Source organism: Solea senegalensis, linkage group LG3 (genome assembly GCF_019176455.1).
Source record: "Solea senegalensis isolate Sse05_10M linkage group LG3, IFAPA_SoseM_1, whole genome shotgun sequence".
NCBI lineage: Eukaryota > Metazoa > Chordata > Actinopteri > Pleuronectiformes > Soleidae > Solea > Solea senegalensis.
The window spans coordinates 13,308,212-13,333,336 of NC_058023.1; the positions used below are offsets into that span (position 1 = coordinate 13,308,212).

At 39.0% G+C, this 25,125-nt stretch overlaps 2 protein-coding genes across 2 annotated transcripts in view; both read right to left on the reverse strand.

Moving 5' to 3' along the window:
• LOC122766985 (glucosidase 2 subunit beta-like) overlaps positions 1-22,120 on the reverse strand; it is a 124,022-nt gene extending 101,902 nt beyond the window's left edge. The window contains exons 1-7 of the mRNA XM_044022277.1: positions 21,925-22,120; positions 21,496-21,612; positions 20,567-20,662; positions 18,172-18,229; positions 17,191-17,308; positions 11,390-11,507; positions 2,588-2,654 (exon numbers count right to left, since the gene is read on the reverse strand). Coding sequence (XP_043878212.1) covers positions 2,588-2,654; positions 11,390-11,507; positions 17,191-17,308; positions 18,172-18,229; positions 20,567-20,662; positions 21,496-21,612; positions 21,925-22,006 — 656 coding nt within the window. The 5' untranslated portion in view covers positions 22,007-22,120. The remainder of the gene's footprint in view (positions 1-2,587; positions 2,655-11,389; positions 11,508-17,190; positions 17,309-18,171; positions 18,230-20,566; positions 20,663-21,495; positions 21,613-21,924) is intronic.
• A 649-nt stretch (positions 22,121-22,769) lies between these two features.
• LOC122766862 (doublesex- and mab-3-related transcription factor A1-like) lies at positions 22,770-24,460 on the reverse strand. Its single transcript, XM_044022067.1, has 2 exons — positions 23,863-24,460; positions 22,770-23,704 (listed from the first exon to the last, which is right to left on the reverse strand). Exons 1-2 carry the CDS (start codon positions 24,338-24,340, stop codon positions 22,908-22,910), a joined length of 1,275 nt encoding a protein of 424 aa, XP_043878002.1. The 5' UTR covers positions 24,341-24,460; the 3' UTR covers positions 22,770-22,907.
• Between the last annotated feature and the right edge of the window lie 665 nt (positions 24,461-25,125).

Below are 25,125 nucleotides of genomic sequence, written 5' to 3' on the forward strand. Positions count from 1 at the left end.
TCCACGAGTTACGTTAATGACCAATGTATAAGAGCAAATCTTTTTCCCGATCACAAAAATTCACAAGAGGGACACTCACAGCACATTATATTTAGTTTCAGCGTATAAAAATTTAGGATGTTTTATTGGAAGTAATGTATTATAATACCAATATGTTATATTTGCATGGGAGAAAGTTGTGCTTTTATGGGGATAGCCATCCTGCCCCACCATAAATCCATAGCAGCCTGAAAGAATAAACCAGCCAGAGAGTGTTTTCTGTTACAAGTGGAAACGTACTATTGGCGCTTTTCCACTACACAGTTCCAGCATGACTCGGCTCGGCATAGCTTGACTCTACTCGTATTTTCTGCTTAGGGATTAGGGATAGTACCTAGTACACATTTAGTAACTGCTCTGTTGAGCTGAGCCGATACTAGGACGTGACATCAACAGACTTGTGTTGCGCTGGATAAGTCATGAGTGCGACGTTCGACACAAAAAACAAACCAAACAATGCTGAACTGTAGATCAGTTAAAAAGACGGTCATGGAGTAAGTACCGAAGCAATCTGATCCTAATGTTTCACTAATGTTTACACTGAAAACTACTGCTTTGCTCGTCACTAGTTTGTGTGTGTCATGTATAAAAAGGATGGCGCTGCATTTTCGTGTAGCCGTGGTACGACTCAGCTCACATTAAGGTGGTACTATAGTAATATAGTATAGTAATATATATAGGAAATGTTCTCTGACAAACATAGGAAAAAGTTGAGTGAATAGAGTCCATCTTTGTTACGATCTGCACTTCATCAGAGTAGATAAAAACTTCTTTCCTTCATATATGAAAAAATAAAGATAAAAAATGTCTGTGAATCTGCATGAACGGTAATTAACAATTCCTATTAAGTAGGTCAGTAGTGTCAGTAGGGACAAATCCAAAAGTTTTTTGTACAGTGTCTGTAATGTACATGCTAATCGAACACAAAGTCAGCAAATTCGCTGGCACTTGCAGACATGTATACTGGTTTCTTTCCAAGTTTCATTTATCATAACAGCAACTAAATCAAGCTTGACACCTGTGTGTGTAAGCTGTGAAGCCTTACAGAAAAAAAGTGGTGATGTTGCATACATACAAAAAAGCCTCTAACTACTGCTTTATTCAAAAGTGCATCAATACACTGCTCCTGCTTCAAGATAACCAGCTCACCAAATCCCACCGACTGTCGGACTGAAACAATAGCTGTGTAGAAATACGCAGTACTTGCAGATATTTCAGCTTAGTAATGCGTTTGTTTAAGAACAGAGAGACACCGTTTGGGATGGAAGGGATAGAGTGCATGATGGAGGCAGAGAAGGGGAAGGGATTGGGGGGCAGAAGGGCTGAATAATGGTACACATCTAGAAGCAGGAATGCATAAGTGGGCACACAGCACTGTCTGGAAATTTGCTGCACAAGCACTTTGTCCTCAATGCAGCCATATGTTTTATAGCACTTTCAGTTTACTACTATACCCAGCCCTGCTTCCTTTCCAGGAGAATACACCCAGTTAGCTTAAGCAGTATTGATTTTGGGCTTTTTTCATGGGTGTGATGTGAAGGTGAGCAACGGGTGGATGGCAGTGGAGAAAAAGCACGGAGGACAGGATCATTGAATATTACGTGCTCCGTTTCTCTGCAAGCCACCAGCAAATTTACACATCTTGCTCTATAGCAAAACGGATGCCTATGTTTTCAATAAAGACAGTAGTTAAACAATGCTCAAGAGCACAAGTTCATCGGCTGAGGTGGCTAAGAGAACAAATAGGTGTAGGAGGAGATGTGTGCACTCAGCTCAGACTGATGAGATTTGACTGTATCAGATATCAAGGCGGAACTAATGAATGTATACATATACATAATTATTATTACTGATACTGAACTCAAACACCAGTATGACCAAGTAGAGGAAATATAAAAGGAAAAATATAATTTTCAAACCCACTGTCAAGGATCTTCCTTAGTTGTGCCACATTTTCTCTTCAACTTTGACAATGTAATTATTCCAGGTTTGGTAAATTTGCTGCCCTATAACTCCTTAAAAATGATTATTATTTCTGGTTTCTTAAGGTTTTACATCAACACAGTTTTGTTTCTGTGTCCTGTGTTGTCTGCCCTACAGGTAAACAGTCGCAGTTTTTGCATCTTTTTAAATAGCTAGCAAGGGCTAAATAGTTAGCCATTAAAACTATGTTAAGTGTAAACTTGAATTTTGAAGGTTAATCTTGAAATAACATCAGTCAAATTAGTAGTAGTAGCTCCACTGAAATACAATACAAAACTGCAAAGGAAAACCACTCATTAGTCACAAACAAATTTTGAGAATTTTTTTCTTAGAATACATTACAATATGTTAAAAATATAACATTGACAGACTTAAAGATGTTTAAACAAATCCCTTTCCTCGATAAACCTTTGCCAGCACAGTTTCTAATTGAATGTAGCTTCTACTATTATGGCATATTTCAGTTTAAAAAGATGACAGACATGCATGGGCTTTGGAAGTATCAGTTTCATTAAAAAAAAAACACTTTGGTACGGAATGAGTAGTATGTGTGCATGTTAATTACCTGGCATCTTTATTGCTGTCCAGTAACTGGAACATGCTGGTTATGGTGTTGTTGTGATGTCTGAGACCTAAAAAAAAAGAAAAAGAAAAGATTTGACATCTGAATTCATGAAAAACCACCTCATCATTTAAAGAAACAGAATTCAAGCAGTTCATGTTCATGTTATTTTTCATAACAAAAACAAGTAGGATGTTCTCTTTAAAGGGTAACTAAACAGACTCTTCTGAGTCTAACTCCACTCACTGATGAGATGATGAGAGGAGGTGGTAGGGAGAGGGCAGAGTGGAGAGCAGTGCAGGGGGCGTGGTCTGGTAGTGAATCTGACCCTCACATCTCTTCACCGGCCACACCCCACTTTAATCAATTGAAAGAGAAAGCCGACAAAGCGACAGTGTCGGTTTTTATTTATTTATTATATTTATTTTTAAGTATATTTTTTGGGCTTTTCATTGCCTTTAATCAATAGCACAGTGGAGAGGGAGAAAGGAAATGGGGAGGCAGAGAGGGGGAACAACATGCAGGAAAGGGCTGCCCAATGCGGGATTTGATCCGGGCCGCCTGCAGTGAGGACCGTAACATCAACAGCAGCTTTACAAAGTGAGCTAAACACCGCCCCGGTGCCGGTTTTTATTAAAGGATGGAGAACAAGCCTTGCAGCAATTATCAGAACTAGAATCAGAATACTTTATTAAATTTCCGGGGGGAAATTGTTTAAATAAGAGTGTGACAAAAGAGTAGACCAGTGAGTGGACAAAGAAAGCCAGTGGAAAAAAGTTGAATGCAGTAGCTGGTGTTTGACCAGAGAGTTAGTAGATATGCTGGCTTTTATATGTACAACTTTGATACTGAAAGTGTGAAGATAACCACCTGGATCATTAAAAAAACATTACTAGATACCAATATCCATTGAGTTTTACATGAAAAATGGTTTAAATACACTTTAATTACAATTCAGCACAATAAATGCTAATGCATCTGAATGCAAACTGAGAGGCATGGGTATGTGAAAAGAGGGGAGCTATTGGATTTTTAAACATGGGGAGGAGAGGGGGGAGGATGGATGTTCTTAGGCAATCATGCAATGAGTCAGTCACGCTGTGCAAGAACATTTGGTTTCCCTGTAGGAAAAAAAAGCACGTCAGAGTCCAGAATGCAATCAGGAGGCTTTGTGCTGTAACGGCTGGTACAACAGCGATTTCCCTCTTCTCCATTCATATTCACAGGCAGATGAAAAGGAGACGCACAAACTTCTTCAACCCCCACTGCAGAGAGCATGTGACTCTACCCGATTCATTTTTGTGAATTGCTTTCATTGGAGTGGTAGGGAGAGGAAGTTCTCTTATGTTCGACATCTTCCCCATCATCAGCAGAAGGGAGAATGTAAAGGGGCAAACTGATTGGCCCCTAAGTCTGGGGAAAAGCACTTTACATAATGCTAATTGCGCATCCGCCGCAATTACCTTTTCGTACTAATTGCAGAAAAAGCTAAGAGTGAAATTAGCATTGTACAGTAGAGAGCCTGTATAGAGTGTGTGCTGAAGGAGCGTGAAAGAGAAATTAATATAACCCAGTTCATGAAATCAACCTTGCCAAAATGAACCATAAAAATATCTATAAAGACATGGATTGGGATTTAAGTTTATGCAAAATTCTACATTGCACCTCGACATGACTGAAAGCAACAAATGTCAGACCGCTCGCCTCCATTTGTTGACTCTATCGAAGGGAAAAACATGGTTTGCTAATATTCCTCTGCAATACACACAACATCTGTCATATTAGTGGCCTATTCTTTTGTTTGAACAGCGGTCTATTCCCAACCTAATGCTTGACATTCTCAACCCATCCTCTAGTCACTGTCTCGCAAAAATGAGCGCCCGGCGGAGGAAGAGAAATGGGCTCATCCCTCCCTCCACTGCAGAGCTGTAGCTATGAAAAACAACCATAAGGAGGATAGATGGAGACGAGAGGAGAGGAAGGCAGAGAAAGAAAAAGATGAAGTGGGGGTCGGTGGTAGGTGATAAGAGGAAGAGTGGGGAAGAAAATAAGTGAGGAGAGAGTGGGAGGGTGAAAAAAAAGAGAGAAAGGAGGTTCAAGACATTGGCTCTTTAGGCCGATGGCACATATAGGGGTCTATGTTTACTAATGGACACCATCACTCATCCACCCATGTTGCCCTGGCGATAGCACAGCACACTCGTAAAGTAAAGACGGGCACAAAGAGAAGAGAGAAAATGGAACATATCAGCAGGAGACTGCAGATCTTTGCCTCGGCTGCAGACCATGTATTCACATAAAACTTTCACGGTTATTGTAGAAGCTGCACTCCAAGACTAACAAAACACACATTTTGCTTTCTTTTTTTACACTACAAGCAATATTTCCAGGCAGGAAATTACTTCTGGAAAAAAATGCCTCGAGTTGGAAATGGATCAAGGAGATGCAGGTGCTGCATTCAAAGTTTCTTAACGGAAAAGAGGAGATGGAGTAAACCCAAAGATAGAATCTATGAATAAGTGGTTTAACCTAAATCCTGCATCTGATCCATGATGTGCTCATTGTAATATATTCATCAGGGTTGTGATTATAAAGCCATGTACTTTTATATTCAATACAAAATTTTGTGATTTTTCTTTGGAATGTGTCGTACAACAACCAAGGGTTGAGTCAATGGCCAGTCAACAAACTTCGCATCATAAGCAGCTACAAAATTCATCTTAATCTTTCCAGTGTTTGCAGTTGCAAATGTATTCTTGCAAGTTAGATTGCTTTCTAGACCAACTGTACACAAAACTCAAAATATGTTTACATTTGGCTTTTAAAATCTCATGCACTAGCATATTAGGACAGATTTTTCCAACACAACAAATAATTTGTTTTGACTGTAAAGCTGCTGTCAGTGATGTTGTCTTTTGGCTAATGTTTGGCTCCTCCTCCATCACCTCATGAACATTTTAGTTGAGGGGGTGGGACATTTCATTCATCAGCAAACATGTCACTGACCAAACATCTCAGATTAGTGACACGAATATTGAGCTATTTTGAGTTTTTTACTGAACCAACCTCCAAGCCACGTTTTTAAGATTGTTAATTAGTTTTAACTACACTGTCAGATTAATTTATTTGTCTCTGGCCAGTCAGGGTCCGGCAGTCTGACCAATCATCGCATAGTAGCTACTCAGCATGCTTTTGGAACCTCGTCGAAGTAGGTACTACAAATAGTACCTAGTACAAAGTTAGTGGAAACTCTACTTAAATCGTGCCGTGGTGAGGCCAGTAGAGCCGGTGGAAATACGCCATTTGAGGACCCAAACCAACTAGAAACAACACTAATCTACAAGGAGCTACACTTAAATCCATTTTCCACCACATAAACAGAATTTGCACACTGAAAATCTGAAAATTTAAATATTAAATTGTGAGCCAGTATATAGTTTAACATGTTTCCTTAATCTCTGACGACATGGTCATTTTATGATGTAATAAAATACATTTCTTTCATGCAGCTCTTTTGACTAAAAACAAAGAAGATTAAAATAAGGCTTCAGGGTGTCTAAGTGGGTATAAATAGCATTGTGCAGTGGCCAGACATTTATTGATATTTCTTATCAAGTATTAAGATACAGAAAAAAATGACTTTAAAATAAGGTATTCCAAGATAGACAGTCTGTTTTTGTGTTTTGTGTTTTTTCTAAATTAATCTGCATACCATACAGAAAGAAATGGAAACCCAGCAAAGTAAGAACCAGCATCTGTGTTTAATTTAAATTAAAATATACATTGTGACAGTCTATGATTATCGTCCAAACACTGGGAAGGATATACTTATATCAAAGCTGACAAAATGTCTGGCAGTGGACACACTGAGCCCAGATTATCCTCAAGGGACAATGAAATCCTGTCTGGAAGACAAATATTTGGTTTCTTCACTACATATTTCCATGTTTTTAATATCCACACAGCCTTATGCAAAAGACATTGTCAATGATGAAATATATTAAACATGCTAATGGTATTAATTTCAGCTTTGCCCAATAAATGGACCTGCGTACAGATGCCTGTTTGGACAAGGCTATTATAACATTTCATGCTATTACGTTCATGAAACGTGAGCCATTGGTGCAGGTTTAAATGTACAAGGATTCAAAATAGCTTTAGCTGCCCAAGTTCCTCATTGAAAACATTTACAATGTGTTTGACAGTGGGTGGAGTGGCTCAGTGGTTAAGACCGGTACCCTGTGCACGAAAGACATCATGGTCGCAATGGTCGCAAGTTCGACTCCACCCATGGCTGATTGTACTCAATTCCATTGTAAGTTGCTTCGGATAAAAGCGTCTGCTAAATAACATGTAATGTAAAGTATGTTGCAGTCAAGATTGCTAGAAGTAAAGCTCAAAAGATGAGGTAAACATACAGTAAATAAGTCACCAAATAAACTCAGTAGTATGTCCAGTGGGTAACGGTTTGGCTGTTTATTTGATTTCATATAGGTTTAGTTTTCAGTCATCACATTAAGCCATTAGGAATTATAACACACATTATAGCCCAAACCAATGAAACCAAGGAAATCAGTAAATTATCAATTATTTCCATGTTTGACAAACCTGTATAATAATGAATTTGATGACTAAAATAGCCAAGACAATTTGAATGTTTTTCTTAACTTGGCTGGTTTGACATCCTGCCTTCTTCTTAATTTATGCTGTATGCTGCCCTCCTGTATACCTTTGTAAAACGTGAGGAGCAGGAAAGAGGTTTGCAAGACAGTCAACTGGAGAATTCAGGTCAACTGCTGGATTAGCAATGAACTTGCAGAAATCTCCTCAAACTGTGGGTGAACTCTGAGAGCGTGTAGCTTTGCATACTGGGGTGGACTATTAAAGATGGTGCCAGACGTTCAATACAGTATGACTATATGACAATGTAATAAAATATAAATTGCTGGAAAAGGATGCAATCTTCATGTGAACTTGTGGCTTATCAAGGATGGCATTATGATGGAATTTTTCAAAAACAAGCTCACACGATCAGCGTCTTCTTTCGACTACCCAGGAATGTCATGTTATTGAATGAGAATGTACTCCAGATTTCCCAGCATGCTTGTATATATATCTATGAATAACGTATTTAGAAGTTTTGTATGGAAGAAAAACATGAGAACAGTGCTCAAAATGCCAACAAAGAGAAAATGACAAGGATAAATGGTTTGTATTTATATAGCGCTTTTCTGGTCTAAATGACTACTCAAAGTTGCTTTACTCTACAGTTTTGCCATACACCCATTCACACGCTGCTGGCACAGCAGGCCCAAGGACACGTCGAGCTACCACTGAGCTACCGTCGCCTCCAGGATGAGGACAGTAATTTTGGTGAAATTATATTAATTTGGCAGAAATTAAAGATAAAAAATATTATGCTACCATTTTAAAGTGTACAATCACCTAATTGTAACAATTAGTTTTTCATTACCCCAGAATGAGCCTTTGGTCTTAAAGTTTTTTGTTCCATAACTAAGAAGTTTAAAATGTCTTACTGCGTCCAACCACAGCAGCAATGGCACGCTGCGAGAGGCTGTGCAGCGTATATATATATATATACATATACACATGTATATATGTATATATATATATATATATATATATATATATATATATATATATATATATATATATATATATATATATATATATACATATATATATCTATTTATATATATATATATATATATATATATATATAAATAGATATCCATATACATATACACATATCTCACAGTGGACAAACAAAACATCTTTTGAGTTTTGTACACACAGTACTGTGCATGGAAACATAAGGCACTTTTCCACTACACAGTTATAGCACGACTCGGCTAGGCTCCCTCTTTTGCTTTTCCATTAGGAATAGTACCTGGTGCCTTTTTAGTACCTACTCTAGCACAGTTCCAAGCGAGCTGAGCCAATGCTAAAATGTGACGTCAACAGACAGCCGGCCACTGACTGGCAAAGAGTGTCTTCACTCGCATGACACAGGAATCAAATGATGCCGGACTGCAGATTAGTTTAAAGATTTAAAAATCCTGACAACATGCATAAATCTCCAACATTTAGCAAGGGCACTTCTGAAACCTCAATGATTCCATATACCAAAAAGAAACTTGCTCGTCATCCATTTGTGCGTCGCATATAAAACTCCAGTTTCACACAGTCGTACTGTGACAACTCTGCCAACGTTGAGGCGGTACTATGGAGTAATGGAAAAGGACGTGCCTGGTACCCAAACTGTGCCGGGCCGAGCCATGCAAGCACTGTATCGTGGAAAAGTGCCAATAGTGCCTGTGGCACACATTGCCACATAAGAATCTAATTTTCTTTGAGAGTACAAATAACCTGGCCCTTTTAAACTTCTCAATAACCGAGCATGAAGCCCTGGAGACACATTTGAGCGACAGCCGCAGTAAAGGGAAGGACTGTTAAGTTTTGCTTTGCAGGCTCAGCTAGCTGTTCTTCTGGTTTTTCATCCCTATTTTGAAGGACTATTGACAGGTCATAAAAGGAAAGACATGATGGTCATGAAAAACAAAACATTGTGATGTTCCTTTATTTAATTGAGGCAACTCAACCATCCATCCTCATGGGTCTCATATAGTTTAAGTCCCTTTTAAAGAAAAAAAACGTTTTATGGGTTCATCTTATAAAGTGCTTTGCAATCAAAATGTTTAGGTTAGGAAGCAGGTATACAAGATGTACATGTATTAGTCAGAGGTGCAAATGGCTTACAGCTAACAACAGAGGCCATTTATTTAATGATTTAGAGGCACTTTGTAGTAATACAAGAAACCTTTTAGACCTGATTTAAGGAATGCACATTGGTTTAGATAAGTGTGAGACCTTACTGCATAACATGTAAAGCTATAAAATATGGTTGGTAAGAAACAACAACGTATAAAGCGGCAGAGATTCTGAAATACTGGCTAGCACTTAATCAAAAAATAACTACTGTAAACACTTTGTTTTTGGTTAAACAAATTCAAAACAAGCTCAGACACAGAGTGGGAAAGATGCTTCCTTGCTTACTTCACCTAGACAATACAATAACAGGAGCAAATATTGTCAAGAAGTTGTAATGCGTATGCTGATCATTCACTATTCAAGTATTAATAAACATTTGATGTCACAGGGAGTGAAAAGAAAAGGTTTAATAATTAGCCTTTAAGTTTTTGAATCTTCAACTTCAACACACTGAAACTGCCACATCCACACAAAGTGTCATTAGACATGCATAATAAAAGCCTAGATGGATGGCCAACATGGACAAGACATGCCAACGTGACCACGGAAATGAAAATTGATGGTTGTTTCACCCTGAAGATGAGCAGTAATGGAAGAAAGGGATGACAGGCTCAAGAACGCAGGGGGGCCACTGACATCTGACAAAGGTCAGCTGGCACAGCAGGAGACATGATGGATGCATGCTTCCAGGAACAACCAAAGTCAAATGACCTTTATTGCAATCAAAACTTTCACTTGAGGGGCAGTTTGACACAAGATTATTTCCAACAATTTACGACAACAGAGACGAATATGAGAGGAGTGCGAGTAGAGTATTAAAAAGCAGACAACTGCCACTACTCTGCTTCTCAACGACTACATTTTAATTCAAAGAGAATTTAGTTTAAAGCTGCGGTGCATAACTTTGGGTGATTTTGTTAATGCTATTATTCTGCCTATGGTCTTCAAGAACAGAAACTAAATTTTGTAACATGATTTTTATGCTGTGTCTATCTTATAACATATAGCACAGACAGACGACAAAGTGGAAGGATTTCAACAACCAGGTTCTTGGAGCAGTAGTTTTTTTGTGTATGACTCTCTGTGTATCAGTCCTCTCTCTTTACTAGCACAATGGTGCTGTTGCCATCATCTATCTTGATATAAAAAAATCACTTCCTGTGTGCACAGGGTAAATGCTGCCAGGTCTAAATATCTCTTTACTGAGAAACACAGAGGGAGTCATGTGGAGCTGATAGACTTAATCAGTAATGAGGGAACTCTTTTGACAGTAGTATTAATGTAACACACATTTGTTTATATACAACTATTATATATTGTATTTATTATAATAACAATGATAATAATAATAATAATATAAACTATTTGGATTGTACATCACTTTCCTATATTTTGTGTAAATGTGTATGTATGTTTTATGAATTACAATGTAAAGCTCTACAAAAATACAAACACATGAGCTCATTTAACTCCAGTCTCTACTCACAGCACACGCACGTAATGATTCTAAATCCTTAAAGACTTCAGTGCAAAAAATGATTGAGTTCATTTTTCATCCAGCCCCACAAATTTCTGTACGTGCAAGTTGGAGTGTCACTTAAATGCAGAGCCAGCTTGTGCTCGAAGTGATAAGGGAATTTTCCTGTGAGTCATAAGTAACTTCTCTCTGATGGGTTGAGGAATGTAAAAGGAGAGCTGTGCGACTGTAATATGCTGCTGCTCAGCACTCCTATATGCGCTCATTTATTTCAATGGCACAGGCACTGGTATTTAACCTTCCAGCTATTTCGCAAGGTCTAACATTTGCCATCTTGGAACATTTGGCCCGAGGTTCTAAGGTCAATTTACTTTTGTTCAATGTGAGGCTGAACTGAAATGAAAGTGAAGCTGCCCTGTGGCATCTGTGGCAATGACCTTATTGTCGGTAAACTGAGGCAATACTGCGGATTGGCCAAATTGCTTGGAACAAAGTGGAAGCAAATCATGGCAGGTTATAGCTGTCCTGACACTTACCACTGTCGCCCGCTTCCAGTGCCTTTAATGTTTGCTCTGCCTCATTCTTCCTCCGCCTGTGTTCCTCAAGTTTGATCTGGAGGTCCTCGGCTGCCTGCTGAAGCTCTCGGAGTTGGGCCTGAAGAGAAACAAGAGATATCAACATTTAGAATTACATAGCAGACATTACAGTTGGTGGACATTTTTAGGTCTGTCAGTTACAGTGATAGTACATCAGTAATTACTGATACAATCTGATTTATTGCCTTGTATTTTATCCTGGTCTTACTTTTTATGCATGGTTTGTTGCAAATATCTTCTGTTCTTATATTTCTATAGACTTCATTTACACACATGTTGTTTTATGTTGTAATGTCTTTGACTGTAATGCTTAACTTTTAAATATAATAAAAAGTCATGTCACGTGACCTGCTGCATATAACTCTGTGTCTGACTATAGCGATGTTTAGACCTCATGTGTCCCAGTGACATTCCCACACTGCACACAGGAAGTGATTTAGTAAAGGGAGACAGGTGCAGGATGGAGTTTGAATGAAAACTCAAATTATTCAACATTTGACATAAAACAGACACTGTATACTAAAGAGACATGTTCATCAATCAGATTACATTAAATTACATGTCATTTAGCAGACGCTTTTATCCAAAAGCAACTTTGAGTAGGGGGAATTGAGTACAATCAGCCAGGGGTGGAGTTGAACTTGCGACCATGAAGTCTTTTACACATAGGGTACCGGTCTACCACTGTGCCACTCCACCCCCAATCAGATCTTCATGAATTATATATTTTTTGATTTTTATCGGTTAGTTGAGGGGTCCTCAGGAATATATGGCTCATAATTACTGTCCAAATTTCAGGAAAGATAAAGAAGTTTTAATTCCATCTATTCTAACTGTTAAGACTCAAATGGCTTGCAGACTATTGTCTAATTACTGGCACGTAGGTCTATATTTTCTATTAAACACACAAATAAAAAATAAATACATGTCCAACCAAAAGAAATTTTTTACTTAATATAATTGTATCCAGCAGGACAGTGGGACTTTGAAGATTTCATAGTGAGCACCTCTCTCCACACATACACAAATGTTCTTCAATTTCCATGGAGTTTTGAATGTTTTAAACCAAGTCATCGTCATCTGCATCACTTTTTACCCATGGAGATAAAGACTGAATGGATGTCACCGAGTCCCACTATACTGTAGAAAGACATAACCACATCCTTTTCCCACTGTGACTTATTATTTTCAGTGGTAGCTACAGAATTGGAGGATAAACTCTAGTTTTGAAACTGTGCCCCCTCTAGAGACGGCATCTTTTAGTTTGCCATCAGTATCATCATTTGTAACAAAAAAACATTACATTTATGACACAATATATATCGCCAGTACAGTTTTCAGCAGAACATATTTTTTGCTCGCGTTCACTGAAAGAAAGCTTCATTCTTAACAATCTGGCCTCATATTTAGCTGTAACTGCATATTAGTAAAAATATTTTTACACAAGTTTAAAGAATTTGCCTGTCATAGGAAATAATGGCAAAATCAATTAACTGATTATGCATGGCGTCTGAATTGATTTAGCCAAAATGACACAAGATGTGAATCTATAACGTTCCAGTTGTTGGATTACACAGAAGCTAAATATACCCAAGAACTAACACAATCGCTGACATGTAAAACTAAAGGTCTCGTCTGCTCTTCTTTCTTCATACCACACCCATGTATTCACAATAACTTGTACGACAGCACTTGGGTCTTCAAAATGGTCTACTTAAAAATCACATGAGCCAGGAATTGTTGCCATCACAACAAAGAAATGACAGCTTTTGACAACCATGCATAACCTATCATCGCTCTGTGTAATGGACCAATTAATACAAAAGAGCCACAGCTCCTTGTTTGTGCAGTCCAATCACTCCTCGGAGACTCTCATAATGCAGTGATGGATTCTGCCTGGTTCAAATAGGGATGACTTCGTTTCTAGGCCACGCTGCCTACTTAGCCACCTCCAGTTTGCTGCAGTGATTTATAGGCTCCATTTTGAGTGCGCGATAACATATTTGCTTGTGCATTACAACTGTAATATGTAGAACATTGTTGAAAAACACCATACAATGCGGGGATTTAATGCACACATAAGATATGTTATTTATAGATTTATAGATATAAATAAGGAGTTTAGAATATATTGAAGTATGAGAAAAATAAGCAGTATTCAAAATGGGATGGATGTGTTCTAATTTTTGTCTGTTCACATATTTTCCTTTTGCTTCTCATTTTAGATGACAACCCACTGCGACCCAATTATCAATATAATATTATTGCTAACTAAATATACACACATATACATACATACATACATATATACACATATATATATATATATATACATATACATATATATATACATATACACATATACATACATATACACTTATACATATACATATATATATAGATACAATCACAGGGGGTGGAGTGGCTCAGTGGTTAAGACCGGTACCCTGTGTGCGAAAGACATCATGGTCGCAAGTTCGACTCCACCCCTGGCTGATTGTACTCAATTCCATTGTAAGTCGCTTTGGATAAAAACGTCTTCTAAATGACATACATTACATAATGTAATACATATAATTATAACAGATATATTCTGGAGTGATTTTTGAGAGGTATACTTTTGACAAATAAATCACACCTTGAATGCATTTCTTAAAACATATACCAGTAAATCTATTCCTCAAATTTACTTGGCAACCCCAACAGAAATTTCTGCAGCCAAACAAGCCTCCAGAATTGCGATATAGTGCCATGAAGATGTTTTGCAAACAGAACCTCAGAGAGGCACCTGCAACCAGGCTTCTTTTGGATGATACCAGTTGTCAGCCCCACTGGTGTCCAATCATGTGTCCAATCACTTTCTTTATTTTCCAATAAATGGGAACTTAATTCACAAAATTGACACTAAAGACCTGAAACCAGCAATGTAGGCCATTAACTCAATTAAGTTAGATGCAGGACGTATGCTCATTTTCCCATTAGACTTTCTTTCAAATTTCTTTTTGCAACTAGCATTATCGCCCCCTAGTGGATATTCAACACATTCCTACTTCCTCATTGGTGACCTCAACTACTGGAAGACTACTTATCCTTTTAATCTGAAGTCTATGTCCAAAAAAACAGTCTTTAAGAATGAGTGGTTTAGAATAACCAGCCCTACATGTTCATTTACATTCTGTCTGACGTACTGACGAAATGAAACTTGAAAAAGCTTTATTAAGCAGCTAAAAACATTTTAAAAAGGGAGACAGAGAAATGGCAAAAGCAGCAAACCATTTCCTGCTTTAAAATGTACACTACATAGGGCCAATCAAAAGTAAGATAATCACAAACCTTCGCAAATAGGATTTTATTGAGCACCAATTGTGTCTCAATTAATAGCAGCATTTGTATTTCACACAGTGCTCACATGCTACACTCAGCTTTCATTGTGCGAAGGCTTCCAATTTGATTAAAATATTTTCTAGTGTGCCAACAGCAGATTCTGTTTTAACCATTGAACAGTAAGAAGAGTTCACTTTTGTGTCATTGTGTAAGGTTTTTCAAGATGAGGCTCCTGAGGTAACCCTGCCATATCAACAGAGACACAGTAGGAGAAGAGGACCACAATGTGCAGCGGGGCTCTGAGGGCTGGGTGACACTTCAGCCTCGATCTGCCAATCAGCCGCCAAAGAAAAGAACATGGGGGGGGGAGTGCAGACTACACACTCACAGACCATCTATTGGCAAATCAGACACAAGTGTGGGTGTGTTTGTGACAAAAAAGTGGCCTTCAGTCGAAGAAGTTGTCCATTTACCTGGATTATATGAAAATACATGACTGACACAAATGGTTCTGTAAAGTGCTTTAAACTCATTTCTGTACATATAAACACAAGGACTCTGACTGAACTGGCTGCTGATGAGCCCTTTCAAATCCCAACTAAAATACTTTTTTAAAATGACAGATATACTGGTTTTAAAATTTCAATTACTTATGTTCTACCAAAAGAAAAGGAAATTGCTGTTTGTGAGCCAGCGCTGACCATCCATCTATTTCCTAAAGCACAATAATGCATTAAGTAATGAGACCAGTGAACCAGTAAATATAACTTACAAACATCTAAAGAGACCCTCGGCTGCCAAATTTACCAATTTAATTTGCACCGAACTCCAGGGCTCCAGTTTCTAATTTTGCCTAGTGCTTGTTGAACGTAATAGAGAGCAGAGAAAAAGCTGAAGTACTTGTTCTACTTGTCTTGAAGGTCTATAAAGAAAACATTGATTTAAAATGGGCTTGATTGGCCAGGTTCTTGTTCATTTGTGCTGACTTACCACAGCCATTTACTGCTTCCAAGTGGGTGCAAATAAAGCATCATACTTGAAATTCTCAATATACAATCTAATGCAAAGCTGATGGTGAGCGGAGAATATGATGATGTTGATGGATTAACAGATGAAAGTCCAAACTAGGATTGTTTGGACAGCAGGTGTAATACATTTTTTACTAATCATCATAATGTACAGATACATTTGCTATGCTAAAATGGCATAAATTGATTACAACCCAGCAATAATGGCTGGAAAAGTGCTTTTTGACAGTTGACATACCTAGAAAATGCTAATCTGATCATGTTGACAGGACTGATTGCACAGCAGGCTAAGGTTGGTGCAGAAAATTGCACAACAGATGCCTGTAGCAGCAGGTGCCATAAACATGTTTGGTCACAACAATATCATAGAGCACAAGCTGCTCATTTAGACCAGGAATACTCAGAGCACAACACATCTAAAAGCAAATTAACCTCAACGTCCCCATCAATCAAGTGTGTTAGCTGTGTGTCAGCTAGCAAGCCCCATATTGACTGGCAGCGCATAACACCAGGGTGAAAAGTAAATTGAATATAGAGAATAAAGGAAACAATATCACCACAAAACCACTGCAAATTGGGGCCTTTTTATGAAAGCATTAGGGCAGCCTTCCATTATTAGGTTGCTGACCACACTCAAAACACATGCAACAGATGTAAACAACCCAAGACAAAGTAGTGACATGTAAAATCAAACATTAGACTCCAGAAGAATGGTATGTATACAATCCTCAAACAAGCTCATACTTAAGCTCAGTCCACACATATGTAAGTGACTTTCTGACTTTTATACACACAAATTGTAGGTTAGGCCTCTGAAAATGTGACTTTTGTGGAAAAGTTTTTTAGCATAAATCAGGGTTAACGTGTTCCAAAAGCACAAAACACCACCACGGTCTCACAGACAACCTAACATGGCTCTAGGCGCTCCATTATTCAAACCATACAAAAAACAGAGGATCACATCCATCTAAAAGGTTTTACACACTATACCACAGGAAAGGACTGATGATTCAAGGCAGATCTTGGCTGAGTTTTCAGCAATGTATTACTGATTTACTCGTTTGAACTAGGTTTCGAACAAATAGTTATTTCTCCATTGTGGAAAAAAGCTGATACAGTGAAATTAGTAATAAAACTCAAGTTTCCAATCAATTTACAGTTACCCTTTTCACCAGATCAAAAGTTTAAAATATGTATATGGTGCTTTATTTTTTACATCATAGGATACAAATCCTTGAATCAATTTTTGTAAAGGTCAAACTTTAATTAATTAATATAAATTGGTAAAACTTAAGTTCTTAAAGTAGGAATATGATAAAGCTTCTGAAAGGGCAACCCTGATGAATTTCCTGTGCTACTGCCACATGCTAATAGCTAGTAGCATTGTACCTGCTTCTCCCTCCAGAGCAGCACTCCTTCCTCAATCAGTTGCTGCTTGAGTTGCAAACCCTCGTCCAAGGTCCTCATCTGGCCCTCCACATACGCTCTCTCTCTCTGTCCCAGATTCCTGGAGGGGAGTAAGAGAGAGGACGCACAGACATCATTACTGAGAAAACATCGGCCACCCCTGCTTCAGTCATTGAGATGGCGCAATCCAATTTTTAAGGACTCACAGTACAGCAGGAATCCAAATGGGAAAATAGAAAAGTAAATAAGATGGAGGCTGATGCTGTGTGGCTGAACTAAATTGTTTTTGAAGTCTAGCAAACACAATAAGCGTGTGCACCTTGTGAAAACATAATGAGATATAGTCTGCTTATAGACAGCTTTGAGGCGAATGGCAGTGAATTAAATTATTGAGGACAGCAAAGAAAAGAAGTTACATTTACAGACCAGGCTACATTTCAGCATCATAGCTTTAGAAAATGAGTATGACCTGGCAGGAGTCTGAGTTCTTATACATGTTTTTATTCACTTTAACTCCAAAAACTAAAGTTTCTGCATTAAAATCAGCCATGGATCATCTGAACATGGTGACTAAATGTACAACAAGGAAAAGTATTTCCCATGGACGATCAATATCGTGATCCATTTACAGTAGATCACAAGAGTCAGAGTCAACAACTTCAAGTTTTTAAATCATAGTGACACTATGCCCCCTGGTGGCACAGTGAATGAAACATGGGTGCAGCAAGTGAGAAGTCAGTCACACTGATGTAAAATAAATCGCCTTACATTAAAGAAAAACTAAAGAAAACATTTTGTTTTGTTGTTTTAATCAAATTGCACAGTTCCAAACATTTCGAAAAACTGAATGGACTAATTGAATATTTCTCTTCTACAGCTGTGTAGATGAGACCATCTAATGAGTCAAAAAATGTTATGTAAAAATGTTATCTTGTAAATACAAAATCTCAGTTATCTACTGACCAGCAAGTGTTCTGGCAGTGAGCATGGCTGTTGTATTCATCTGAGGCATCGCAGCAATCTGTAAGAGAAAAAAAAAACACATAAAAAAAATCTAATACACAGTCGAGGGAACACAGGAGAATTCAACTTGTCAACAAGCAGAGGTTAGCAATGTGTCTTTATTACCAGCTGCTACAGAGAGGCTGGTATTGTTTTTACTGTGTGTGTGTGTGTGTGTGTGTGTGTGTGTGTGTGTACACTTGTATTTGTTACTTCTTTAGGACCTTTTCTGGCATAAACATTGACCCTGTCAGGATCAGTAGTCCTCATGAAGACCAAAACCAGGTCCTAATGAGGCAGAACCTAATTTCTGAGGAACTGGTTAAGTTTAAGGCTAATATTTGAAGAGTGGTTAGGTTAAGGTGGGCTTTAGGCATTATACCCGGCCATGGTTAAGGTTACAGATTATGCTTTGTTTAGGCTGTCCAAATTAACAGAAGTCAATGCAGGGTCCTACTAAAAATAGCAGTGCAAACAACCAAAAACATGTTGACATGCCAAGAACATGAATTAATAACAAAAACACATTGAGAACTATTTTAGGTATTTCAGAAGCAAATTTACATACAAAAAATTGTGAAGTGTTGCTGCAGTTCTTTTCTGGACAAAGCAATACATTTTAAATGTGTGAAACTGTACAGCATTTAACAGAGAAAAAGGGAACAGAAAAAGGCAACAAAATCCTCTGACATTTGATCAGATATTAACCAGCACTGTGTTTGTTAATATGTATAAAACAAATATGTAAAAAAGCAGAATCACACAAGCCATTCCCCATTTCCAGTAGCTGGAAACCGGTTGGAGTAAGACATACACACAAAGAACAACACAAACAAGCTCCCACAAAAGTTTCAGGAATGAATTATAAAACTGTTGACACTATGAACACTTCTTGCTCCCACACACCCATGTACTGTATAAACACAAACGCTCCCTTAGTCAGGTCTGTTGTTTATTTATTTATTTACTTACTTATTTATTATTTGACAAAGGCTGTTGTTAGATGAGGTTTGCAGCCCACAAATAACGTCACACTGTGTCTGTTTCCTCCCAATACTAACCAACAACTGGAATATGTTCCAGACTGATGTAAATTACCATAAATTAATAAAACTGTATTCTCTTCAGTGCAGATAATGATGTTCTATCCAGTCAGTTTTCATCCATAAAAAGCAGAGATTTTATCTTAGTGTCTGCCTGATATCTCTCTCGCTAGTTGAGAGTCTCTTGAGATCAGTCAGTTTTAAGATCAGCTGCATGGCATTTTGTTAGTGCTCAGATCTGTCTTTTTCTCAAATGTTTTAACCCAAGAGAGTGGACACAGTGTGAAGCTCCTCAATTACCCAGAACCCCATTGGTGACCATAGAAACAAGAGCATTACCACCCCGAAAAGGACGCCTATGAAACCCTCTCAACAACCAGTTGATGAAGAAAAGCAACATCACGTTGGCTACTAAGTGACTCTGTACAGGGCAGGGAAGGTGTAAGGAGACAAGTGGGAGTAAAATAAAAGGCGAAGGAAAGAAAGCAGCAGCTTTGTGAAATATTCCCTCACTGTTCTTATATATGTCTTTTTACACTACATGGTTGTTCATGCTGTCTAATGTTGCTGAGAACACTGGTGACAGGGCGGCAATGTCGACAATGGAATGTATTGATTTTATCCAAAGTGGAGAGCCACTGCAGAACTAAAGTGGAGGAGAAGAGGGGCTGAAAAACTACCTGATTAAGCACAGATATGTGGTCGATTTTACAGGAAAGAATGATGAAAAGCCTTGCAGATTAGAACAGGGTGTTTTTCAAGAACTGCAGAGGGAGGAAAACAGTACAGCGTCCACAAGTCCCATCTCATATTATTAGTATGTTTTTAAATGAAGACAAACCCACTCAAAGACAGTGACCTACTCCTTTCTTACGAACATGTTGGACATAAAACAGTTCTGCCATCGATGCCACTGACCATAGCGTGACAGTTACTTTTGTTATATTTTCCTCCGTCTCTTCATGCTTAATGCAATTCTTGAGTTCAACTAATGCTGATCAAAGTAGAAGGTGATAAAAGCCTGCATGTATACAGACAATTCCCATTTAACACATTCCCACTGGACAACAATAGAAACTTCAGTACAATCTACCATGTAACTATCCACCAGTTATTTTGAACAAATAAGAGAATTCAAATTCTCCAAGTATAATCTGTTTATCAATACAGCACTCTACAGCATCTTTTGTCCTTGAATAGCGCAGCAGCAGAAAACAGTATTAATCCATTGCCTTACTTGAAAAGGTTTATATAATCACCTCTTGGGAATGTACTTTCTCTATCTGCCATGATAAAATCTCTGAAGCACTTACCACAGATGCCATCATTGACTCGAGATGACGGTATGTAGTGTGGTCGAAAACCCAGATTGGTGCAGTAGAATCGGCCACGAGGACAGGCTGATGTTCCTACATGGGGTCAGGAGTCCAGGTTAGCATTGTTTAGTGTAACAACATCCAGACACCAATACAAACTATTCATAATTCATACACAAGACAACAGCAGAGTATTAACCTGTACTGTCATGTCAAACCCCTTGGCATTGATACCATAACAGCTGCTGCTAAGGTTGGACCTCTAATCTCTGGCAAACCATCAAATATTATAATAAAAAAAGGTCACTGTAAGATTGTAAAACAGACAATGACACGTAATGATCTCCTTAGTACATGTTTTGCTGCAGTGCATGTGATAAGCACAATTAACAAAAGTATAAGCAATCATGCATGTTTACTATATCAAGACTCGAAAAAGAAAATAATTTAAACGCTGCTTAAAAAAAGAACATACATAAGGTTACGTTTAAGTGAAAAGGAAATGTATAGGCTAATGAAAACCACAAGGCAATATTGTGGATGCCAACTGCTGTTAAACTGTGTGCAGCAGCTGACAGTGAGAGCGCTTTATAACAGTAACCTATCTTTATTTGTGTGCAGCAGCTGACAGTGAGAGCGCTTTATAACAGTAACCTATCTTTATTTATTTTATCTGCACTTATACCGTATTATAAATAAACATATTAATTGTAATACTGCTCATTTTTATATCTCTGTTTACACAACTTTCTTATTGTTACTCTGCTCAAGGTCTACTTATTCATTTACCCTCATTCTTCTTCTGTTAACAGTGCATGTTCCACTGCTATGACTGCTCCATAGCCCCTTAAATTCCCCCACTGGAGACAAATTACGTTTATGGAATGTAATCGAATCTAATTCATAATAGGTGAAAGAAGTTTTACCTGGTTCATCAGAGCCATCATCACAGTCGCAGTAGTCATCGTTCACCTGCTCAAACGGGATGATTTTGGAGCCATCGATACACAGGAAGGATTTCCTCTCTCTGTAGAAGCGTTTGTCTGTTACAGAATAAGAACATCACTGACTGATGCATTATGTTGATATTACACCACAGCCAGAAACTAACCAATTGAGTGGAGAACAGACTTTTGCATCGCTAACATGCATAAAAGGTCAACGGTGATGTCGATTCAGTTTCATTCACTAAAAATAATCAGCCGGGTGTTATTTGGTGTCACCATAACGTGCACGCTGCGTGTCACTGTAAAATGAGCGTTTGTTTCAGTAACGACACGCTGCATGGTGCGGAGTCGTTCAGGATATTTGCCAGGGTTAGCATTAAGCTAGGTAATAGAGGACGGTGAACTTACACGACGAGGATATCCCTCTTATTTTCCGCGAGTCTGCGAAACCACAACAAAACACAGCTGCGATAACAATGTGGAAACGCATGTCAGTTGGCAGAATTGTCAACTTTCCCCCGCTTGCCTCGTTAACAAAAACCCGCTCAAACCTGTTTAAATTTCATGACATGCGACGGACATTTAAACGGGATACATCCATGACTTCCTGAAATAGGCGGTCACGTGACGTATTCCGGGCGTGTAGTTGGTCGATTCTATTATTTCCGACGACCAATCACAAGTGAGTAAGGCTTCCAGGGCAAAAAACACATAGAATCACACTGTTTATTATGACATTTAACCGGTGTTGGAAAGATGGTTCTGGTTAGAAATCAAAGTGCAACTGTCTCTTTGAAATAACAGAATAGACAATGTCATCACAACATGGCACAATATACAGATGAAATAATTAGTGTGAACTTAACAATTTAAATGTGCCACACATTCATATATCTATTTAGTTTGATGTCATCTCTCAGTGTCCTTTCTTTTACCAAAGGTCTTTAATACTATATTGTAAAATGATATTAATTATCTACATTGTAACATTGCATTTAAATCTATCTATCTATAAAGTACTATATTACTATGTGTAACATACTATAGATAACATAATGATGAGAATTGTGGATACATGACCCCAAAAGTTGCCAAGTGCCCCTTTTATACCCCAACTTTGGCTGTGCACATATATTTTACTAGTGATGCTGCTAAATAAGTGTAGACATAGCTATATGTTTTAATTCTCATGCATGTGAGACATAGAGAATATACACAAGATAATGAGCACAAATGAAAACAATTATGACTTTCTTTCATCTTTTATTATCAATAAACAATATGTACAATATGTACAGTACAGAAAACCATGGGGATGCAATGTAAAAAGATAAATCTACAAAGACAATATAGAAAATAACTTTTTTTTCACGTGTTGATTTTTCATTTTGTCATTTCTCACTGCTCAGCCTTGTGTACAGGCCTGCTGCTGTGTTGCAGAGTGACTCTTTGCTCTGGAGGTAAGACAGGTCACGTATCATGCCTGGGAAAGAATATGAGTCCAAGGGTGGACGCAGTGGAAACACTGGCATCAGTCCGGATGTCATGTATGGTGACATAAAACCTGCCAAACTGCCGTTTGAGGAGGAATATGCCAACCGCAAAGGACTGACACCTAGGCGAGGACTGAGCCCGTACAGACTCTCACCCCCTGCGGCTGTAGGTGGCATGTGGAGCGGGGAGAAGGCTGATTTGCTCCCCAATGCACCGAGCGTACCGAGCGCACCGGGCAACCCGACAGAAGGCCTGAGCGCGCTTTGATGATTGGAGCTTTCCGAATCGAATTTGTTCTCTTTGGAGCTCAACACCAGTTCAATGGATTTGACAATGTCCCCTTTGCACGTTCTCACCATAGACTCTAGTGTGTCCCGTTTCTGATGGGGGAAAATCTTGGCCATGATGTCGGTGGGGTCGCGCTCCAGACTCGGGTAGTCATGGCTGGGTTTGTCCATCTCACTCCCTGACTCCGGGTCGGAGGAGAGCGACCTGTGCGGGCTCTCTGTGTGGTCGGAGCGCTGGTCGAACACCGGGGAGGAACTTGCACTGTCATGAATGAATGAACTCGTGTTGTCCTTGTTTGGAGACGACTCCTTGTTGCCATTTGGAGACGGCAGCCGCGTGCCGTGGGGTGCAAAGAGGGGTCGACCCATGAGCCCGTTGTAAATGTTGTATTTAGTCAATTTGTCATCTAGCAATACGGATGACAAAAAAGCATTTTAGTTGAAATAGCAATCAAATAACAACAGGTATCCTCAAATTAAAACATAGCACAACTGGTAATATTAATTGATATAATGATTTATTTTACAAAAATACGTAATCTCTCAATTTTCTATTTCAATTTACCATCTTTGGGGTTTTCCGCTCCAAAAACGTCAAAACTTGGAGCTGCTGGAGTGCCGCTGGTGGTCGCAGGCCCGCCTGGGCCCACAGGTGATCCCTGAGGGATTCCTGCCTCTCCTCCGATGCCCGAACCGGAGTACAGCATCCGCAGCTCCCGGGCCTCGCTCTCCTCCTGAGCCTGTTGCCTCCTCAGTGCCACCTGCGCCGCCATCACGCGCTGTCGCTCCGCTATGAGCGTGCACTTTGCGCACACGCAGTCTCTCCAGCGACAAAAGCGCTTGTGGCCTTTCAGCGCGGACACCACACCGTGGTTCCTGCATCTGGCGCACTTCGGGGTGCGCGGGTATCCCCTCTCCAACGGGGGATTACAAGCCCGGAGGAAGAGAGGTGGAGGGCGCAGGAGGGAAGGAGGCACCTGCAAACCACCGAGGGGGTTGGCGGAGTGCGCGGCGAGGCCAAGGGGTCTAATTCTGCTGTCCATCTCCCGAGAGGGACTGAGTGCAAAGTCTTCGTATGGTCCAATAAAGTAATTCAAGTGTAGACATTCACCTTCTGTGGGTGAGCGGAGTCTGAACTGCCACTGGTAGCGTGAACCAGCGCCTTAAGTGTCTCCTCTCCAGGTGGTTTTACATGAAATACAACACCCTCGTCACACCCCTTTCCGCTCCAGCCTCCCCTGTTTATTTGCATCCCGGATGAACTGTGGTCTAATCTGATGCAACTGAACCTGCACTGTTAAATATGATAGTCCCATTTTGTGAAATCATGTATTAACTTTAAAGATCCACTGTGTGACTTTTGGTGAGTTTTGTTGTGTGGAGTTCTGTTAAACAATACTATCAGACCTGACTGAGGGAGCATGTGTGTGTGTATACAGTGGTAGAGAAGTATACTGAAATATTTTAGGGCAGCAGGTGAACTTTTGTTTACTATGGGAGAAAGCTATAGTCTATAGTCCTCCTGGATAAAGAGCAGACTTCATTTAATATTAAATCAGTGGTGTAGTCTATATGATATACAGGTTTACACAGTAAACATTACACAATGTGTATTAATACTGTTTTTGACAGACGTTTCAGTCAAGCTATTTGTTTTTGCAAATAAAAGGAGGGGACTTTAACCATGTTCATTTAAAAAAACAAGTAAATATTTTCAAATTCATCATGCGCAGTCTTTATATTTACAGTAATTAGTATATTGGCTGCAGTACACCACACCACACTACACTGTATTGAATTCCACTCTTACAGTTGCTACATGGTGGAT

What these genes read in the sequence shown, in the direction of transcription:
- LOC122766862 (XM_044022067.1), bottom strand. Translation starts at nt 24,340, where the DNA reads ATGGACAGCAGAATTAGACCCCTTGGCCTCGCCGCGCACTCCGCCAAC. An exon ending in AGCGGAAAACCCCAAAGATG is followed by an intron (nt 23,705 to 23,862) that starts GTAAATTGAAAT and finishes CCGTATTGCTAG; the next exon opens with ATGACAAATTGACTAAATAC.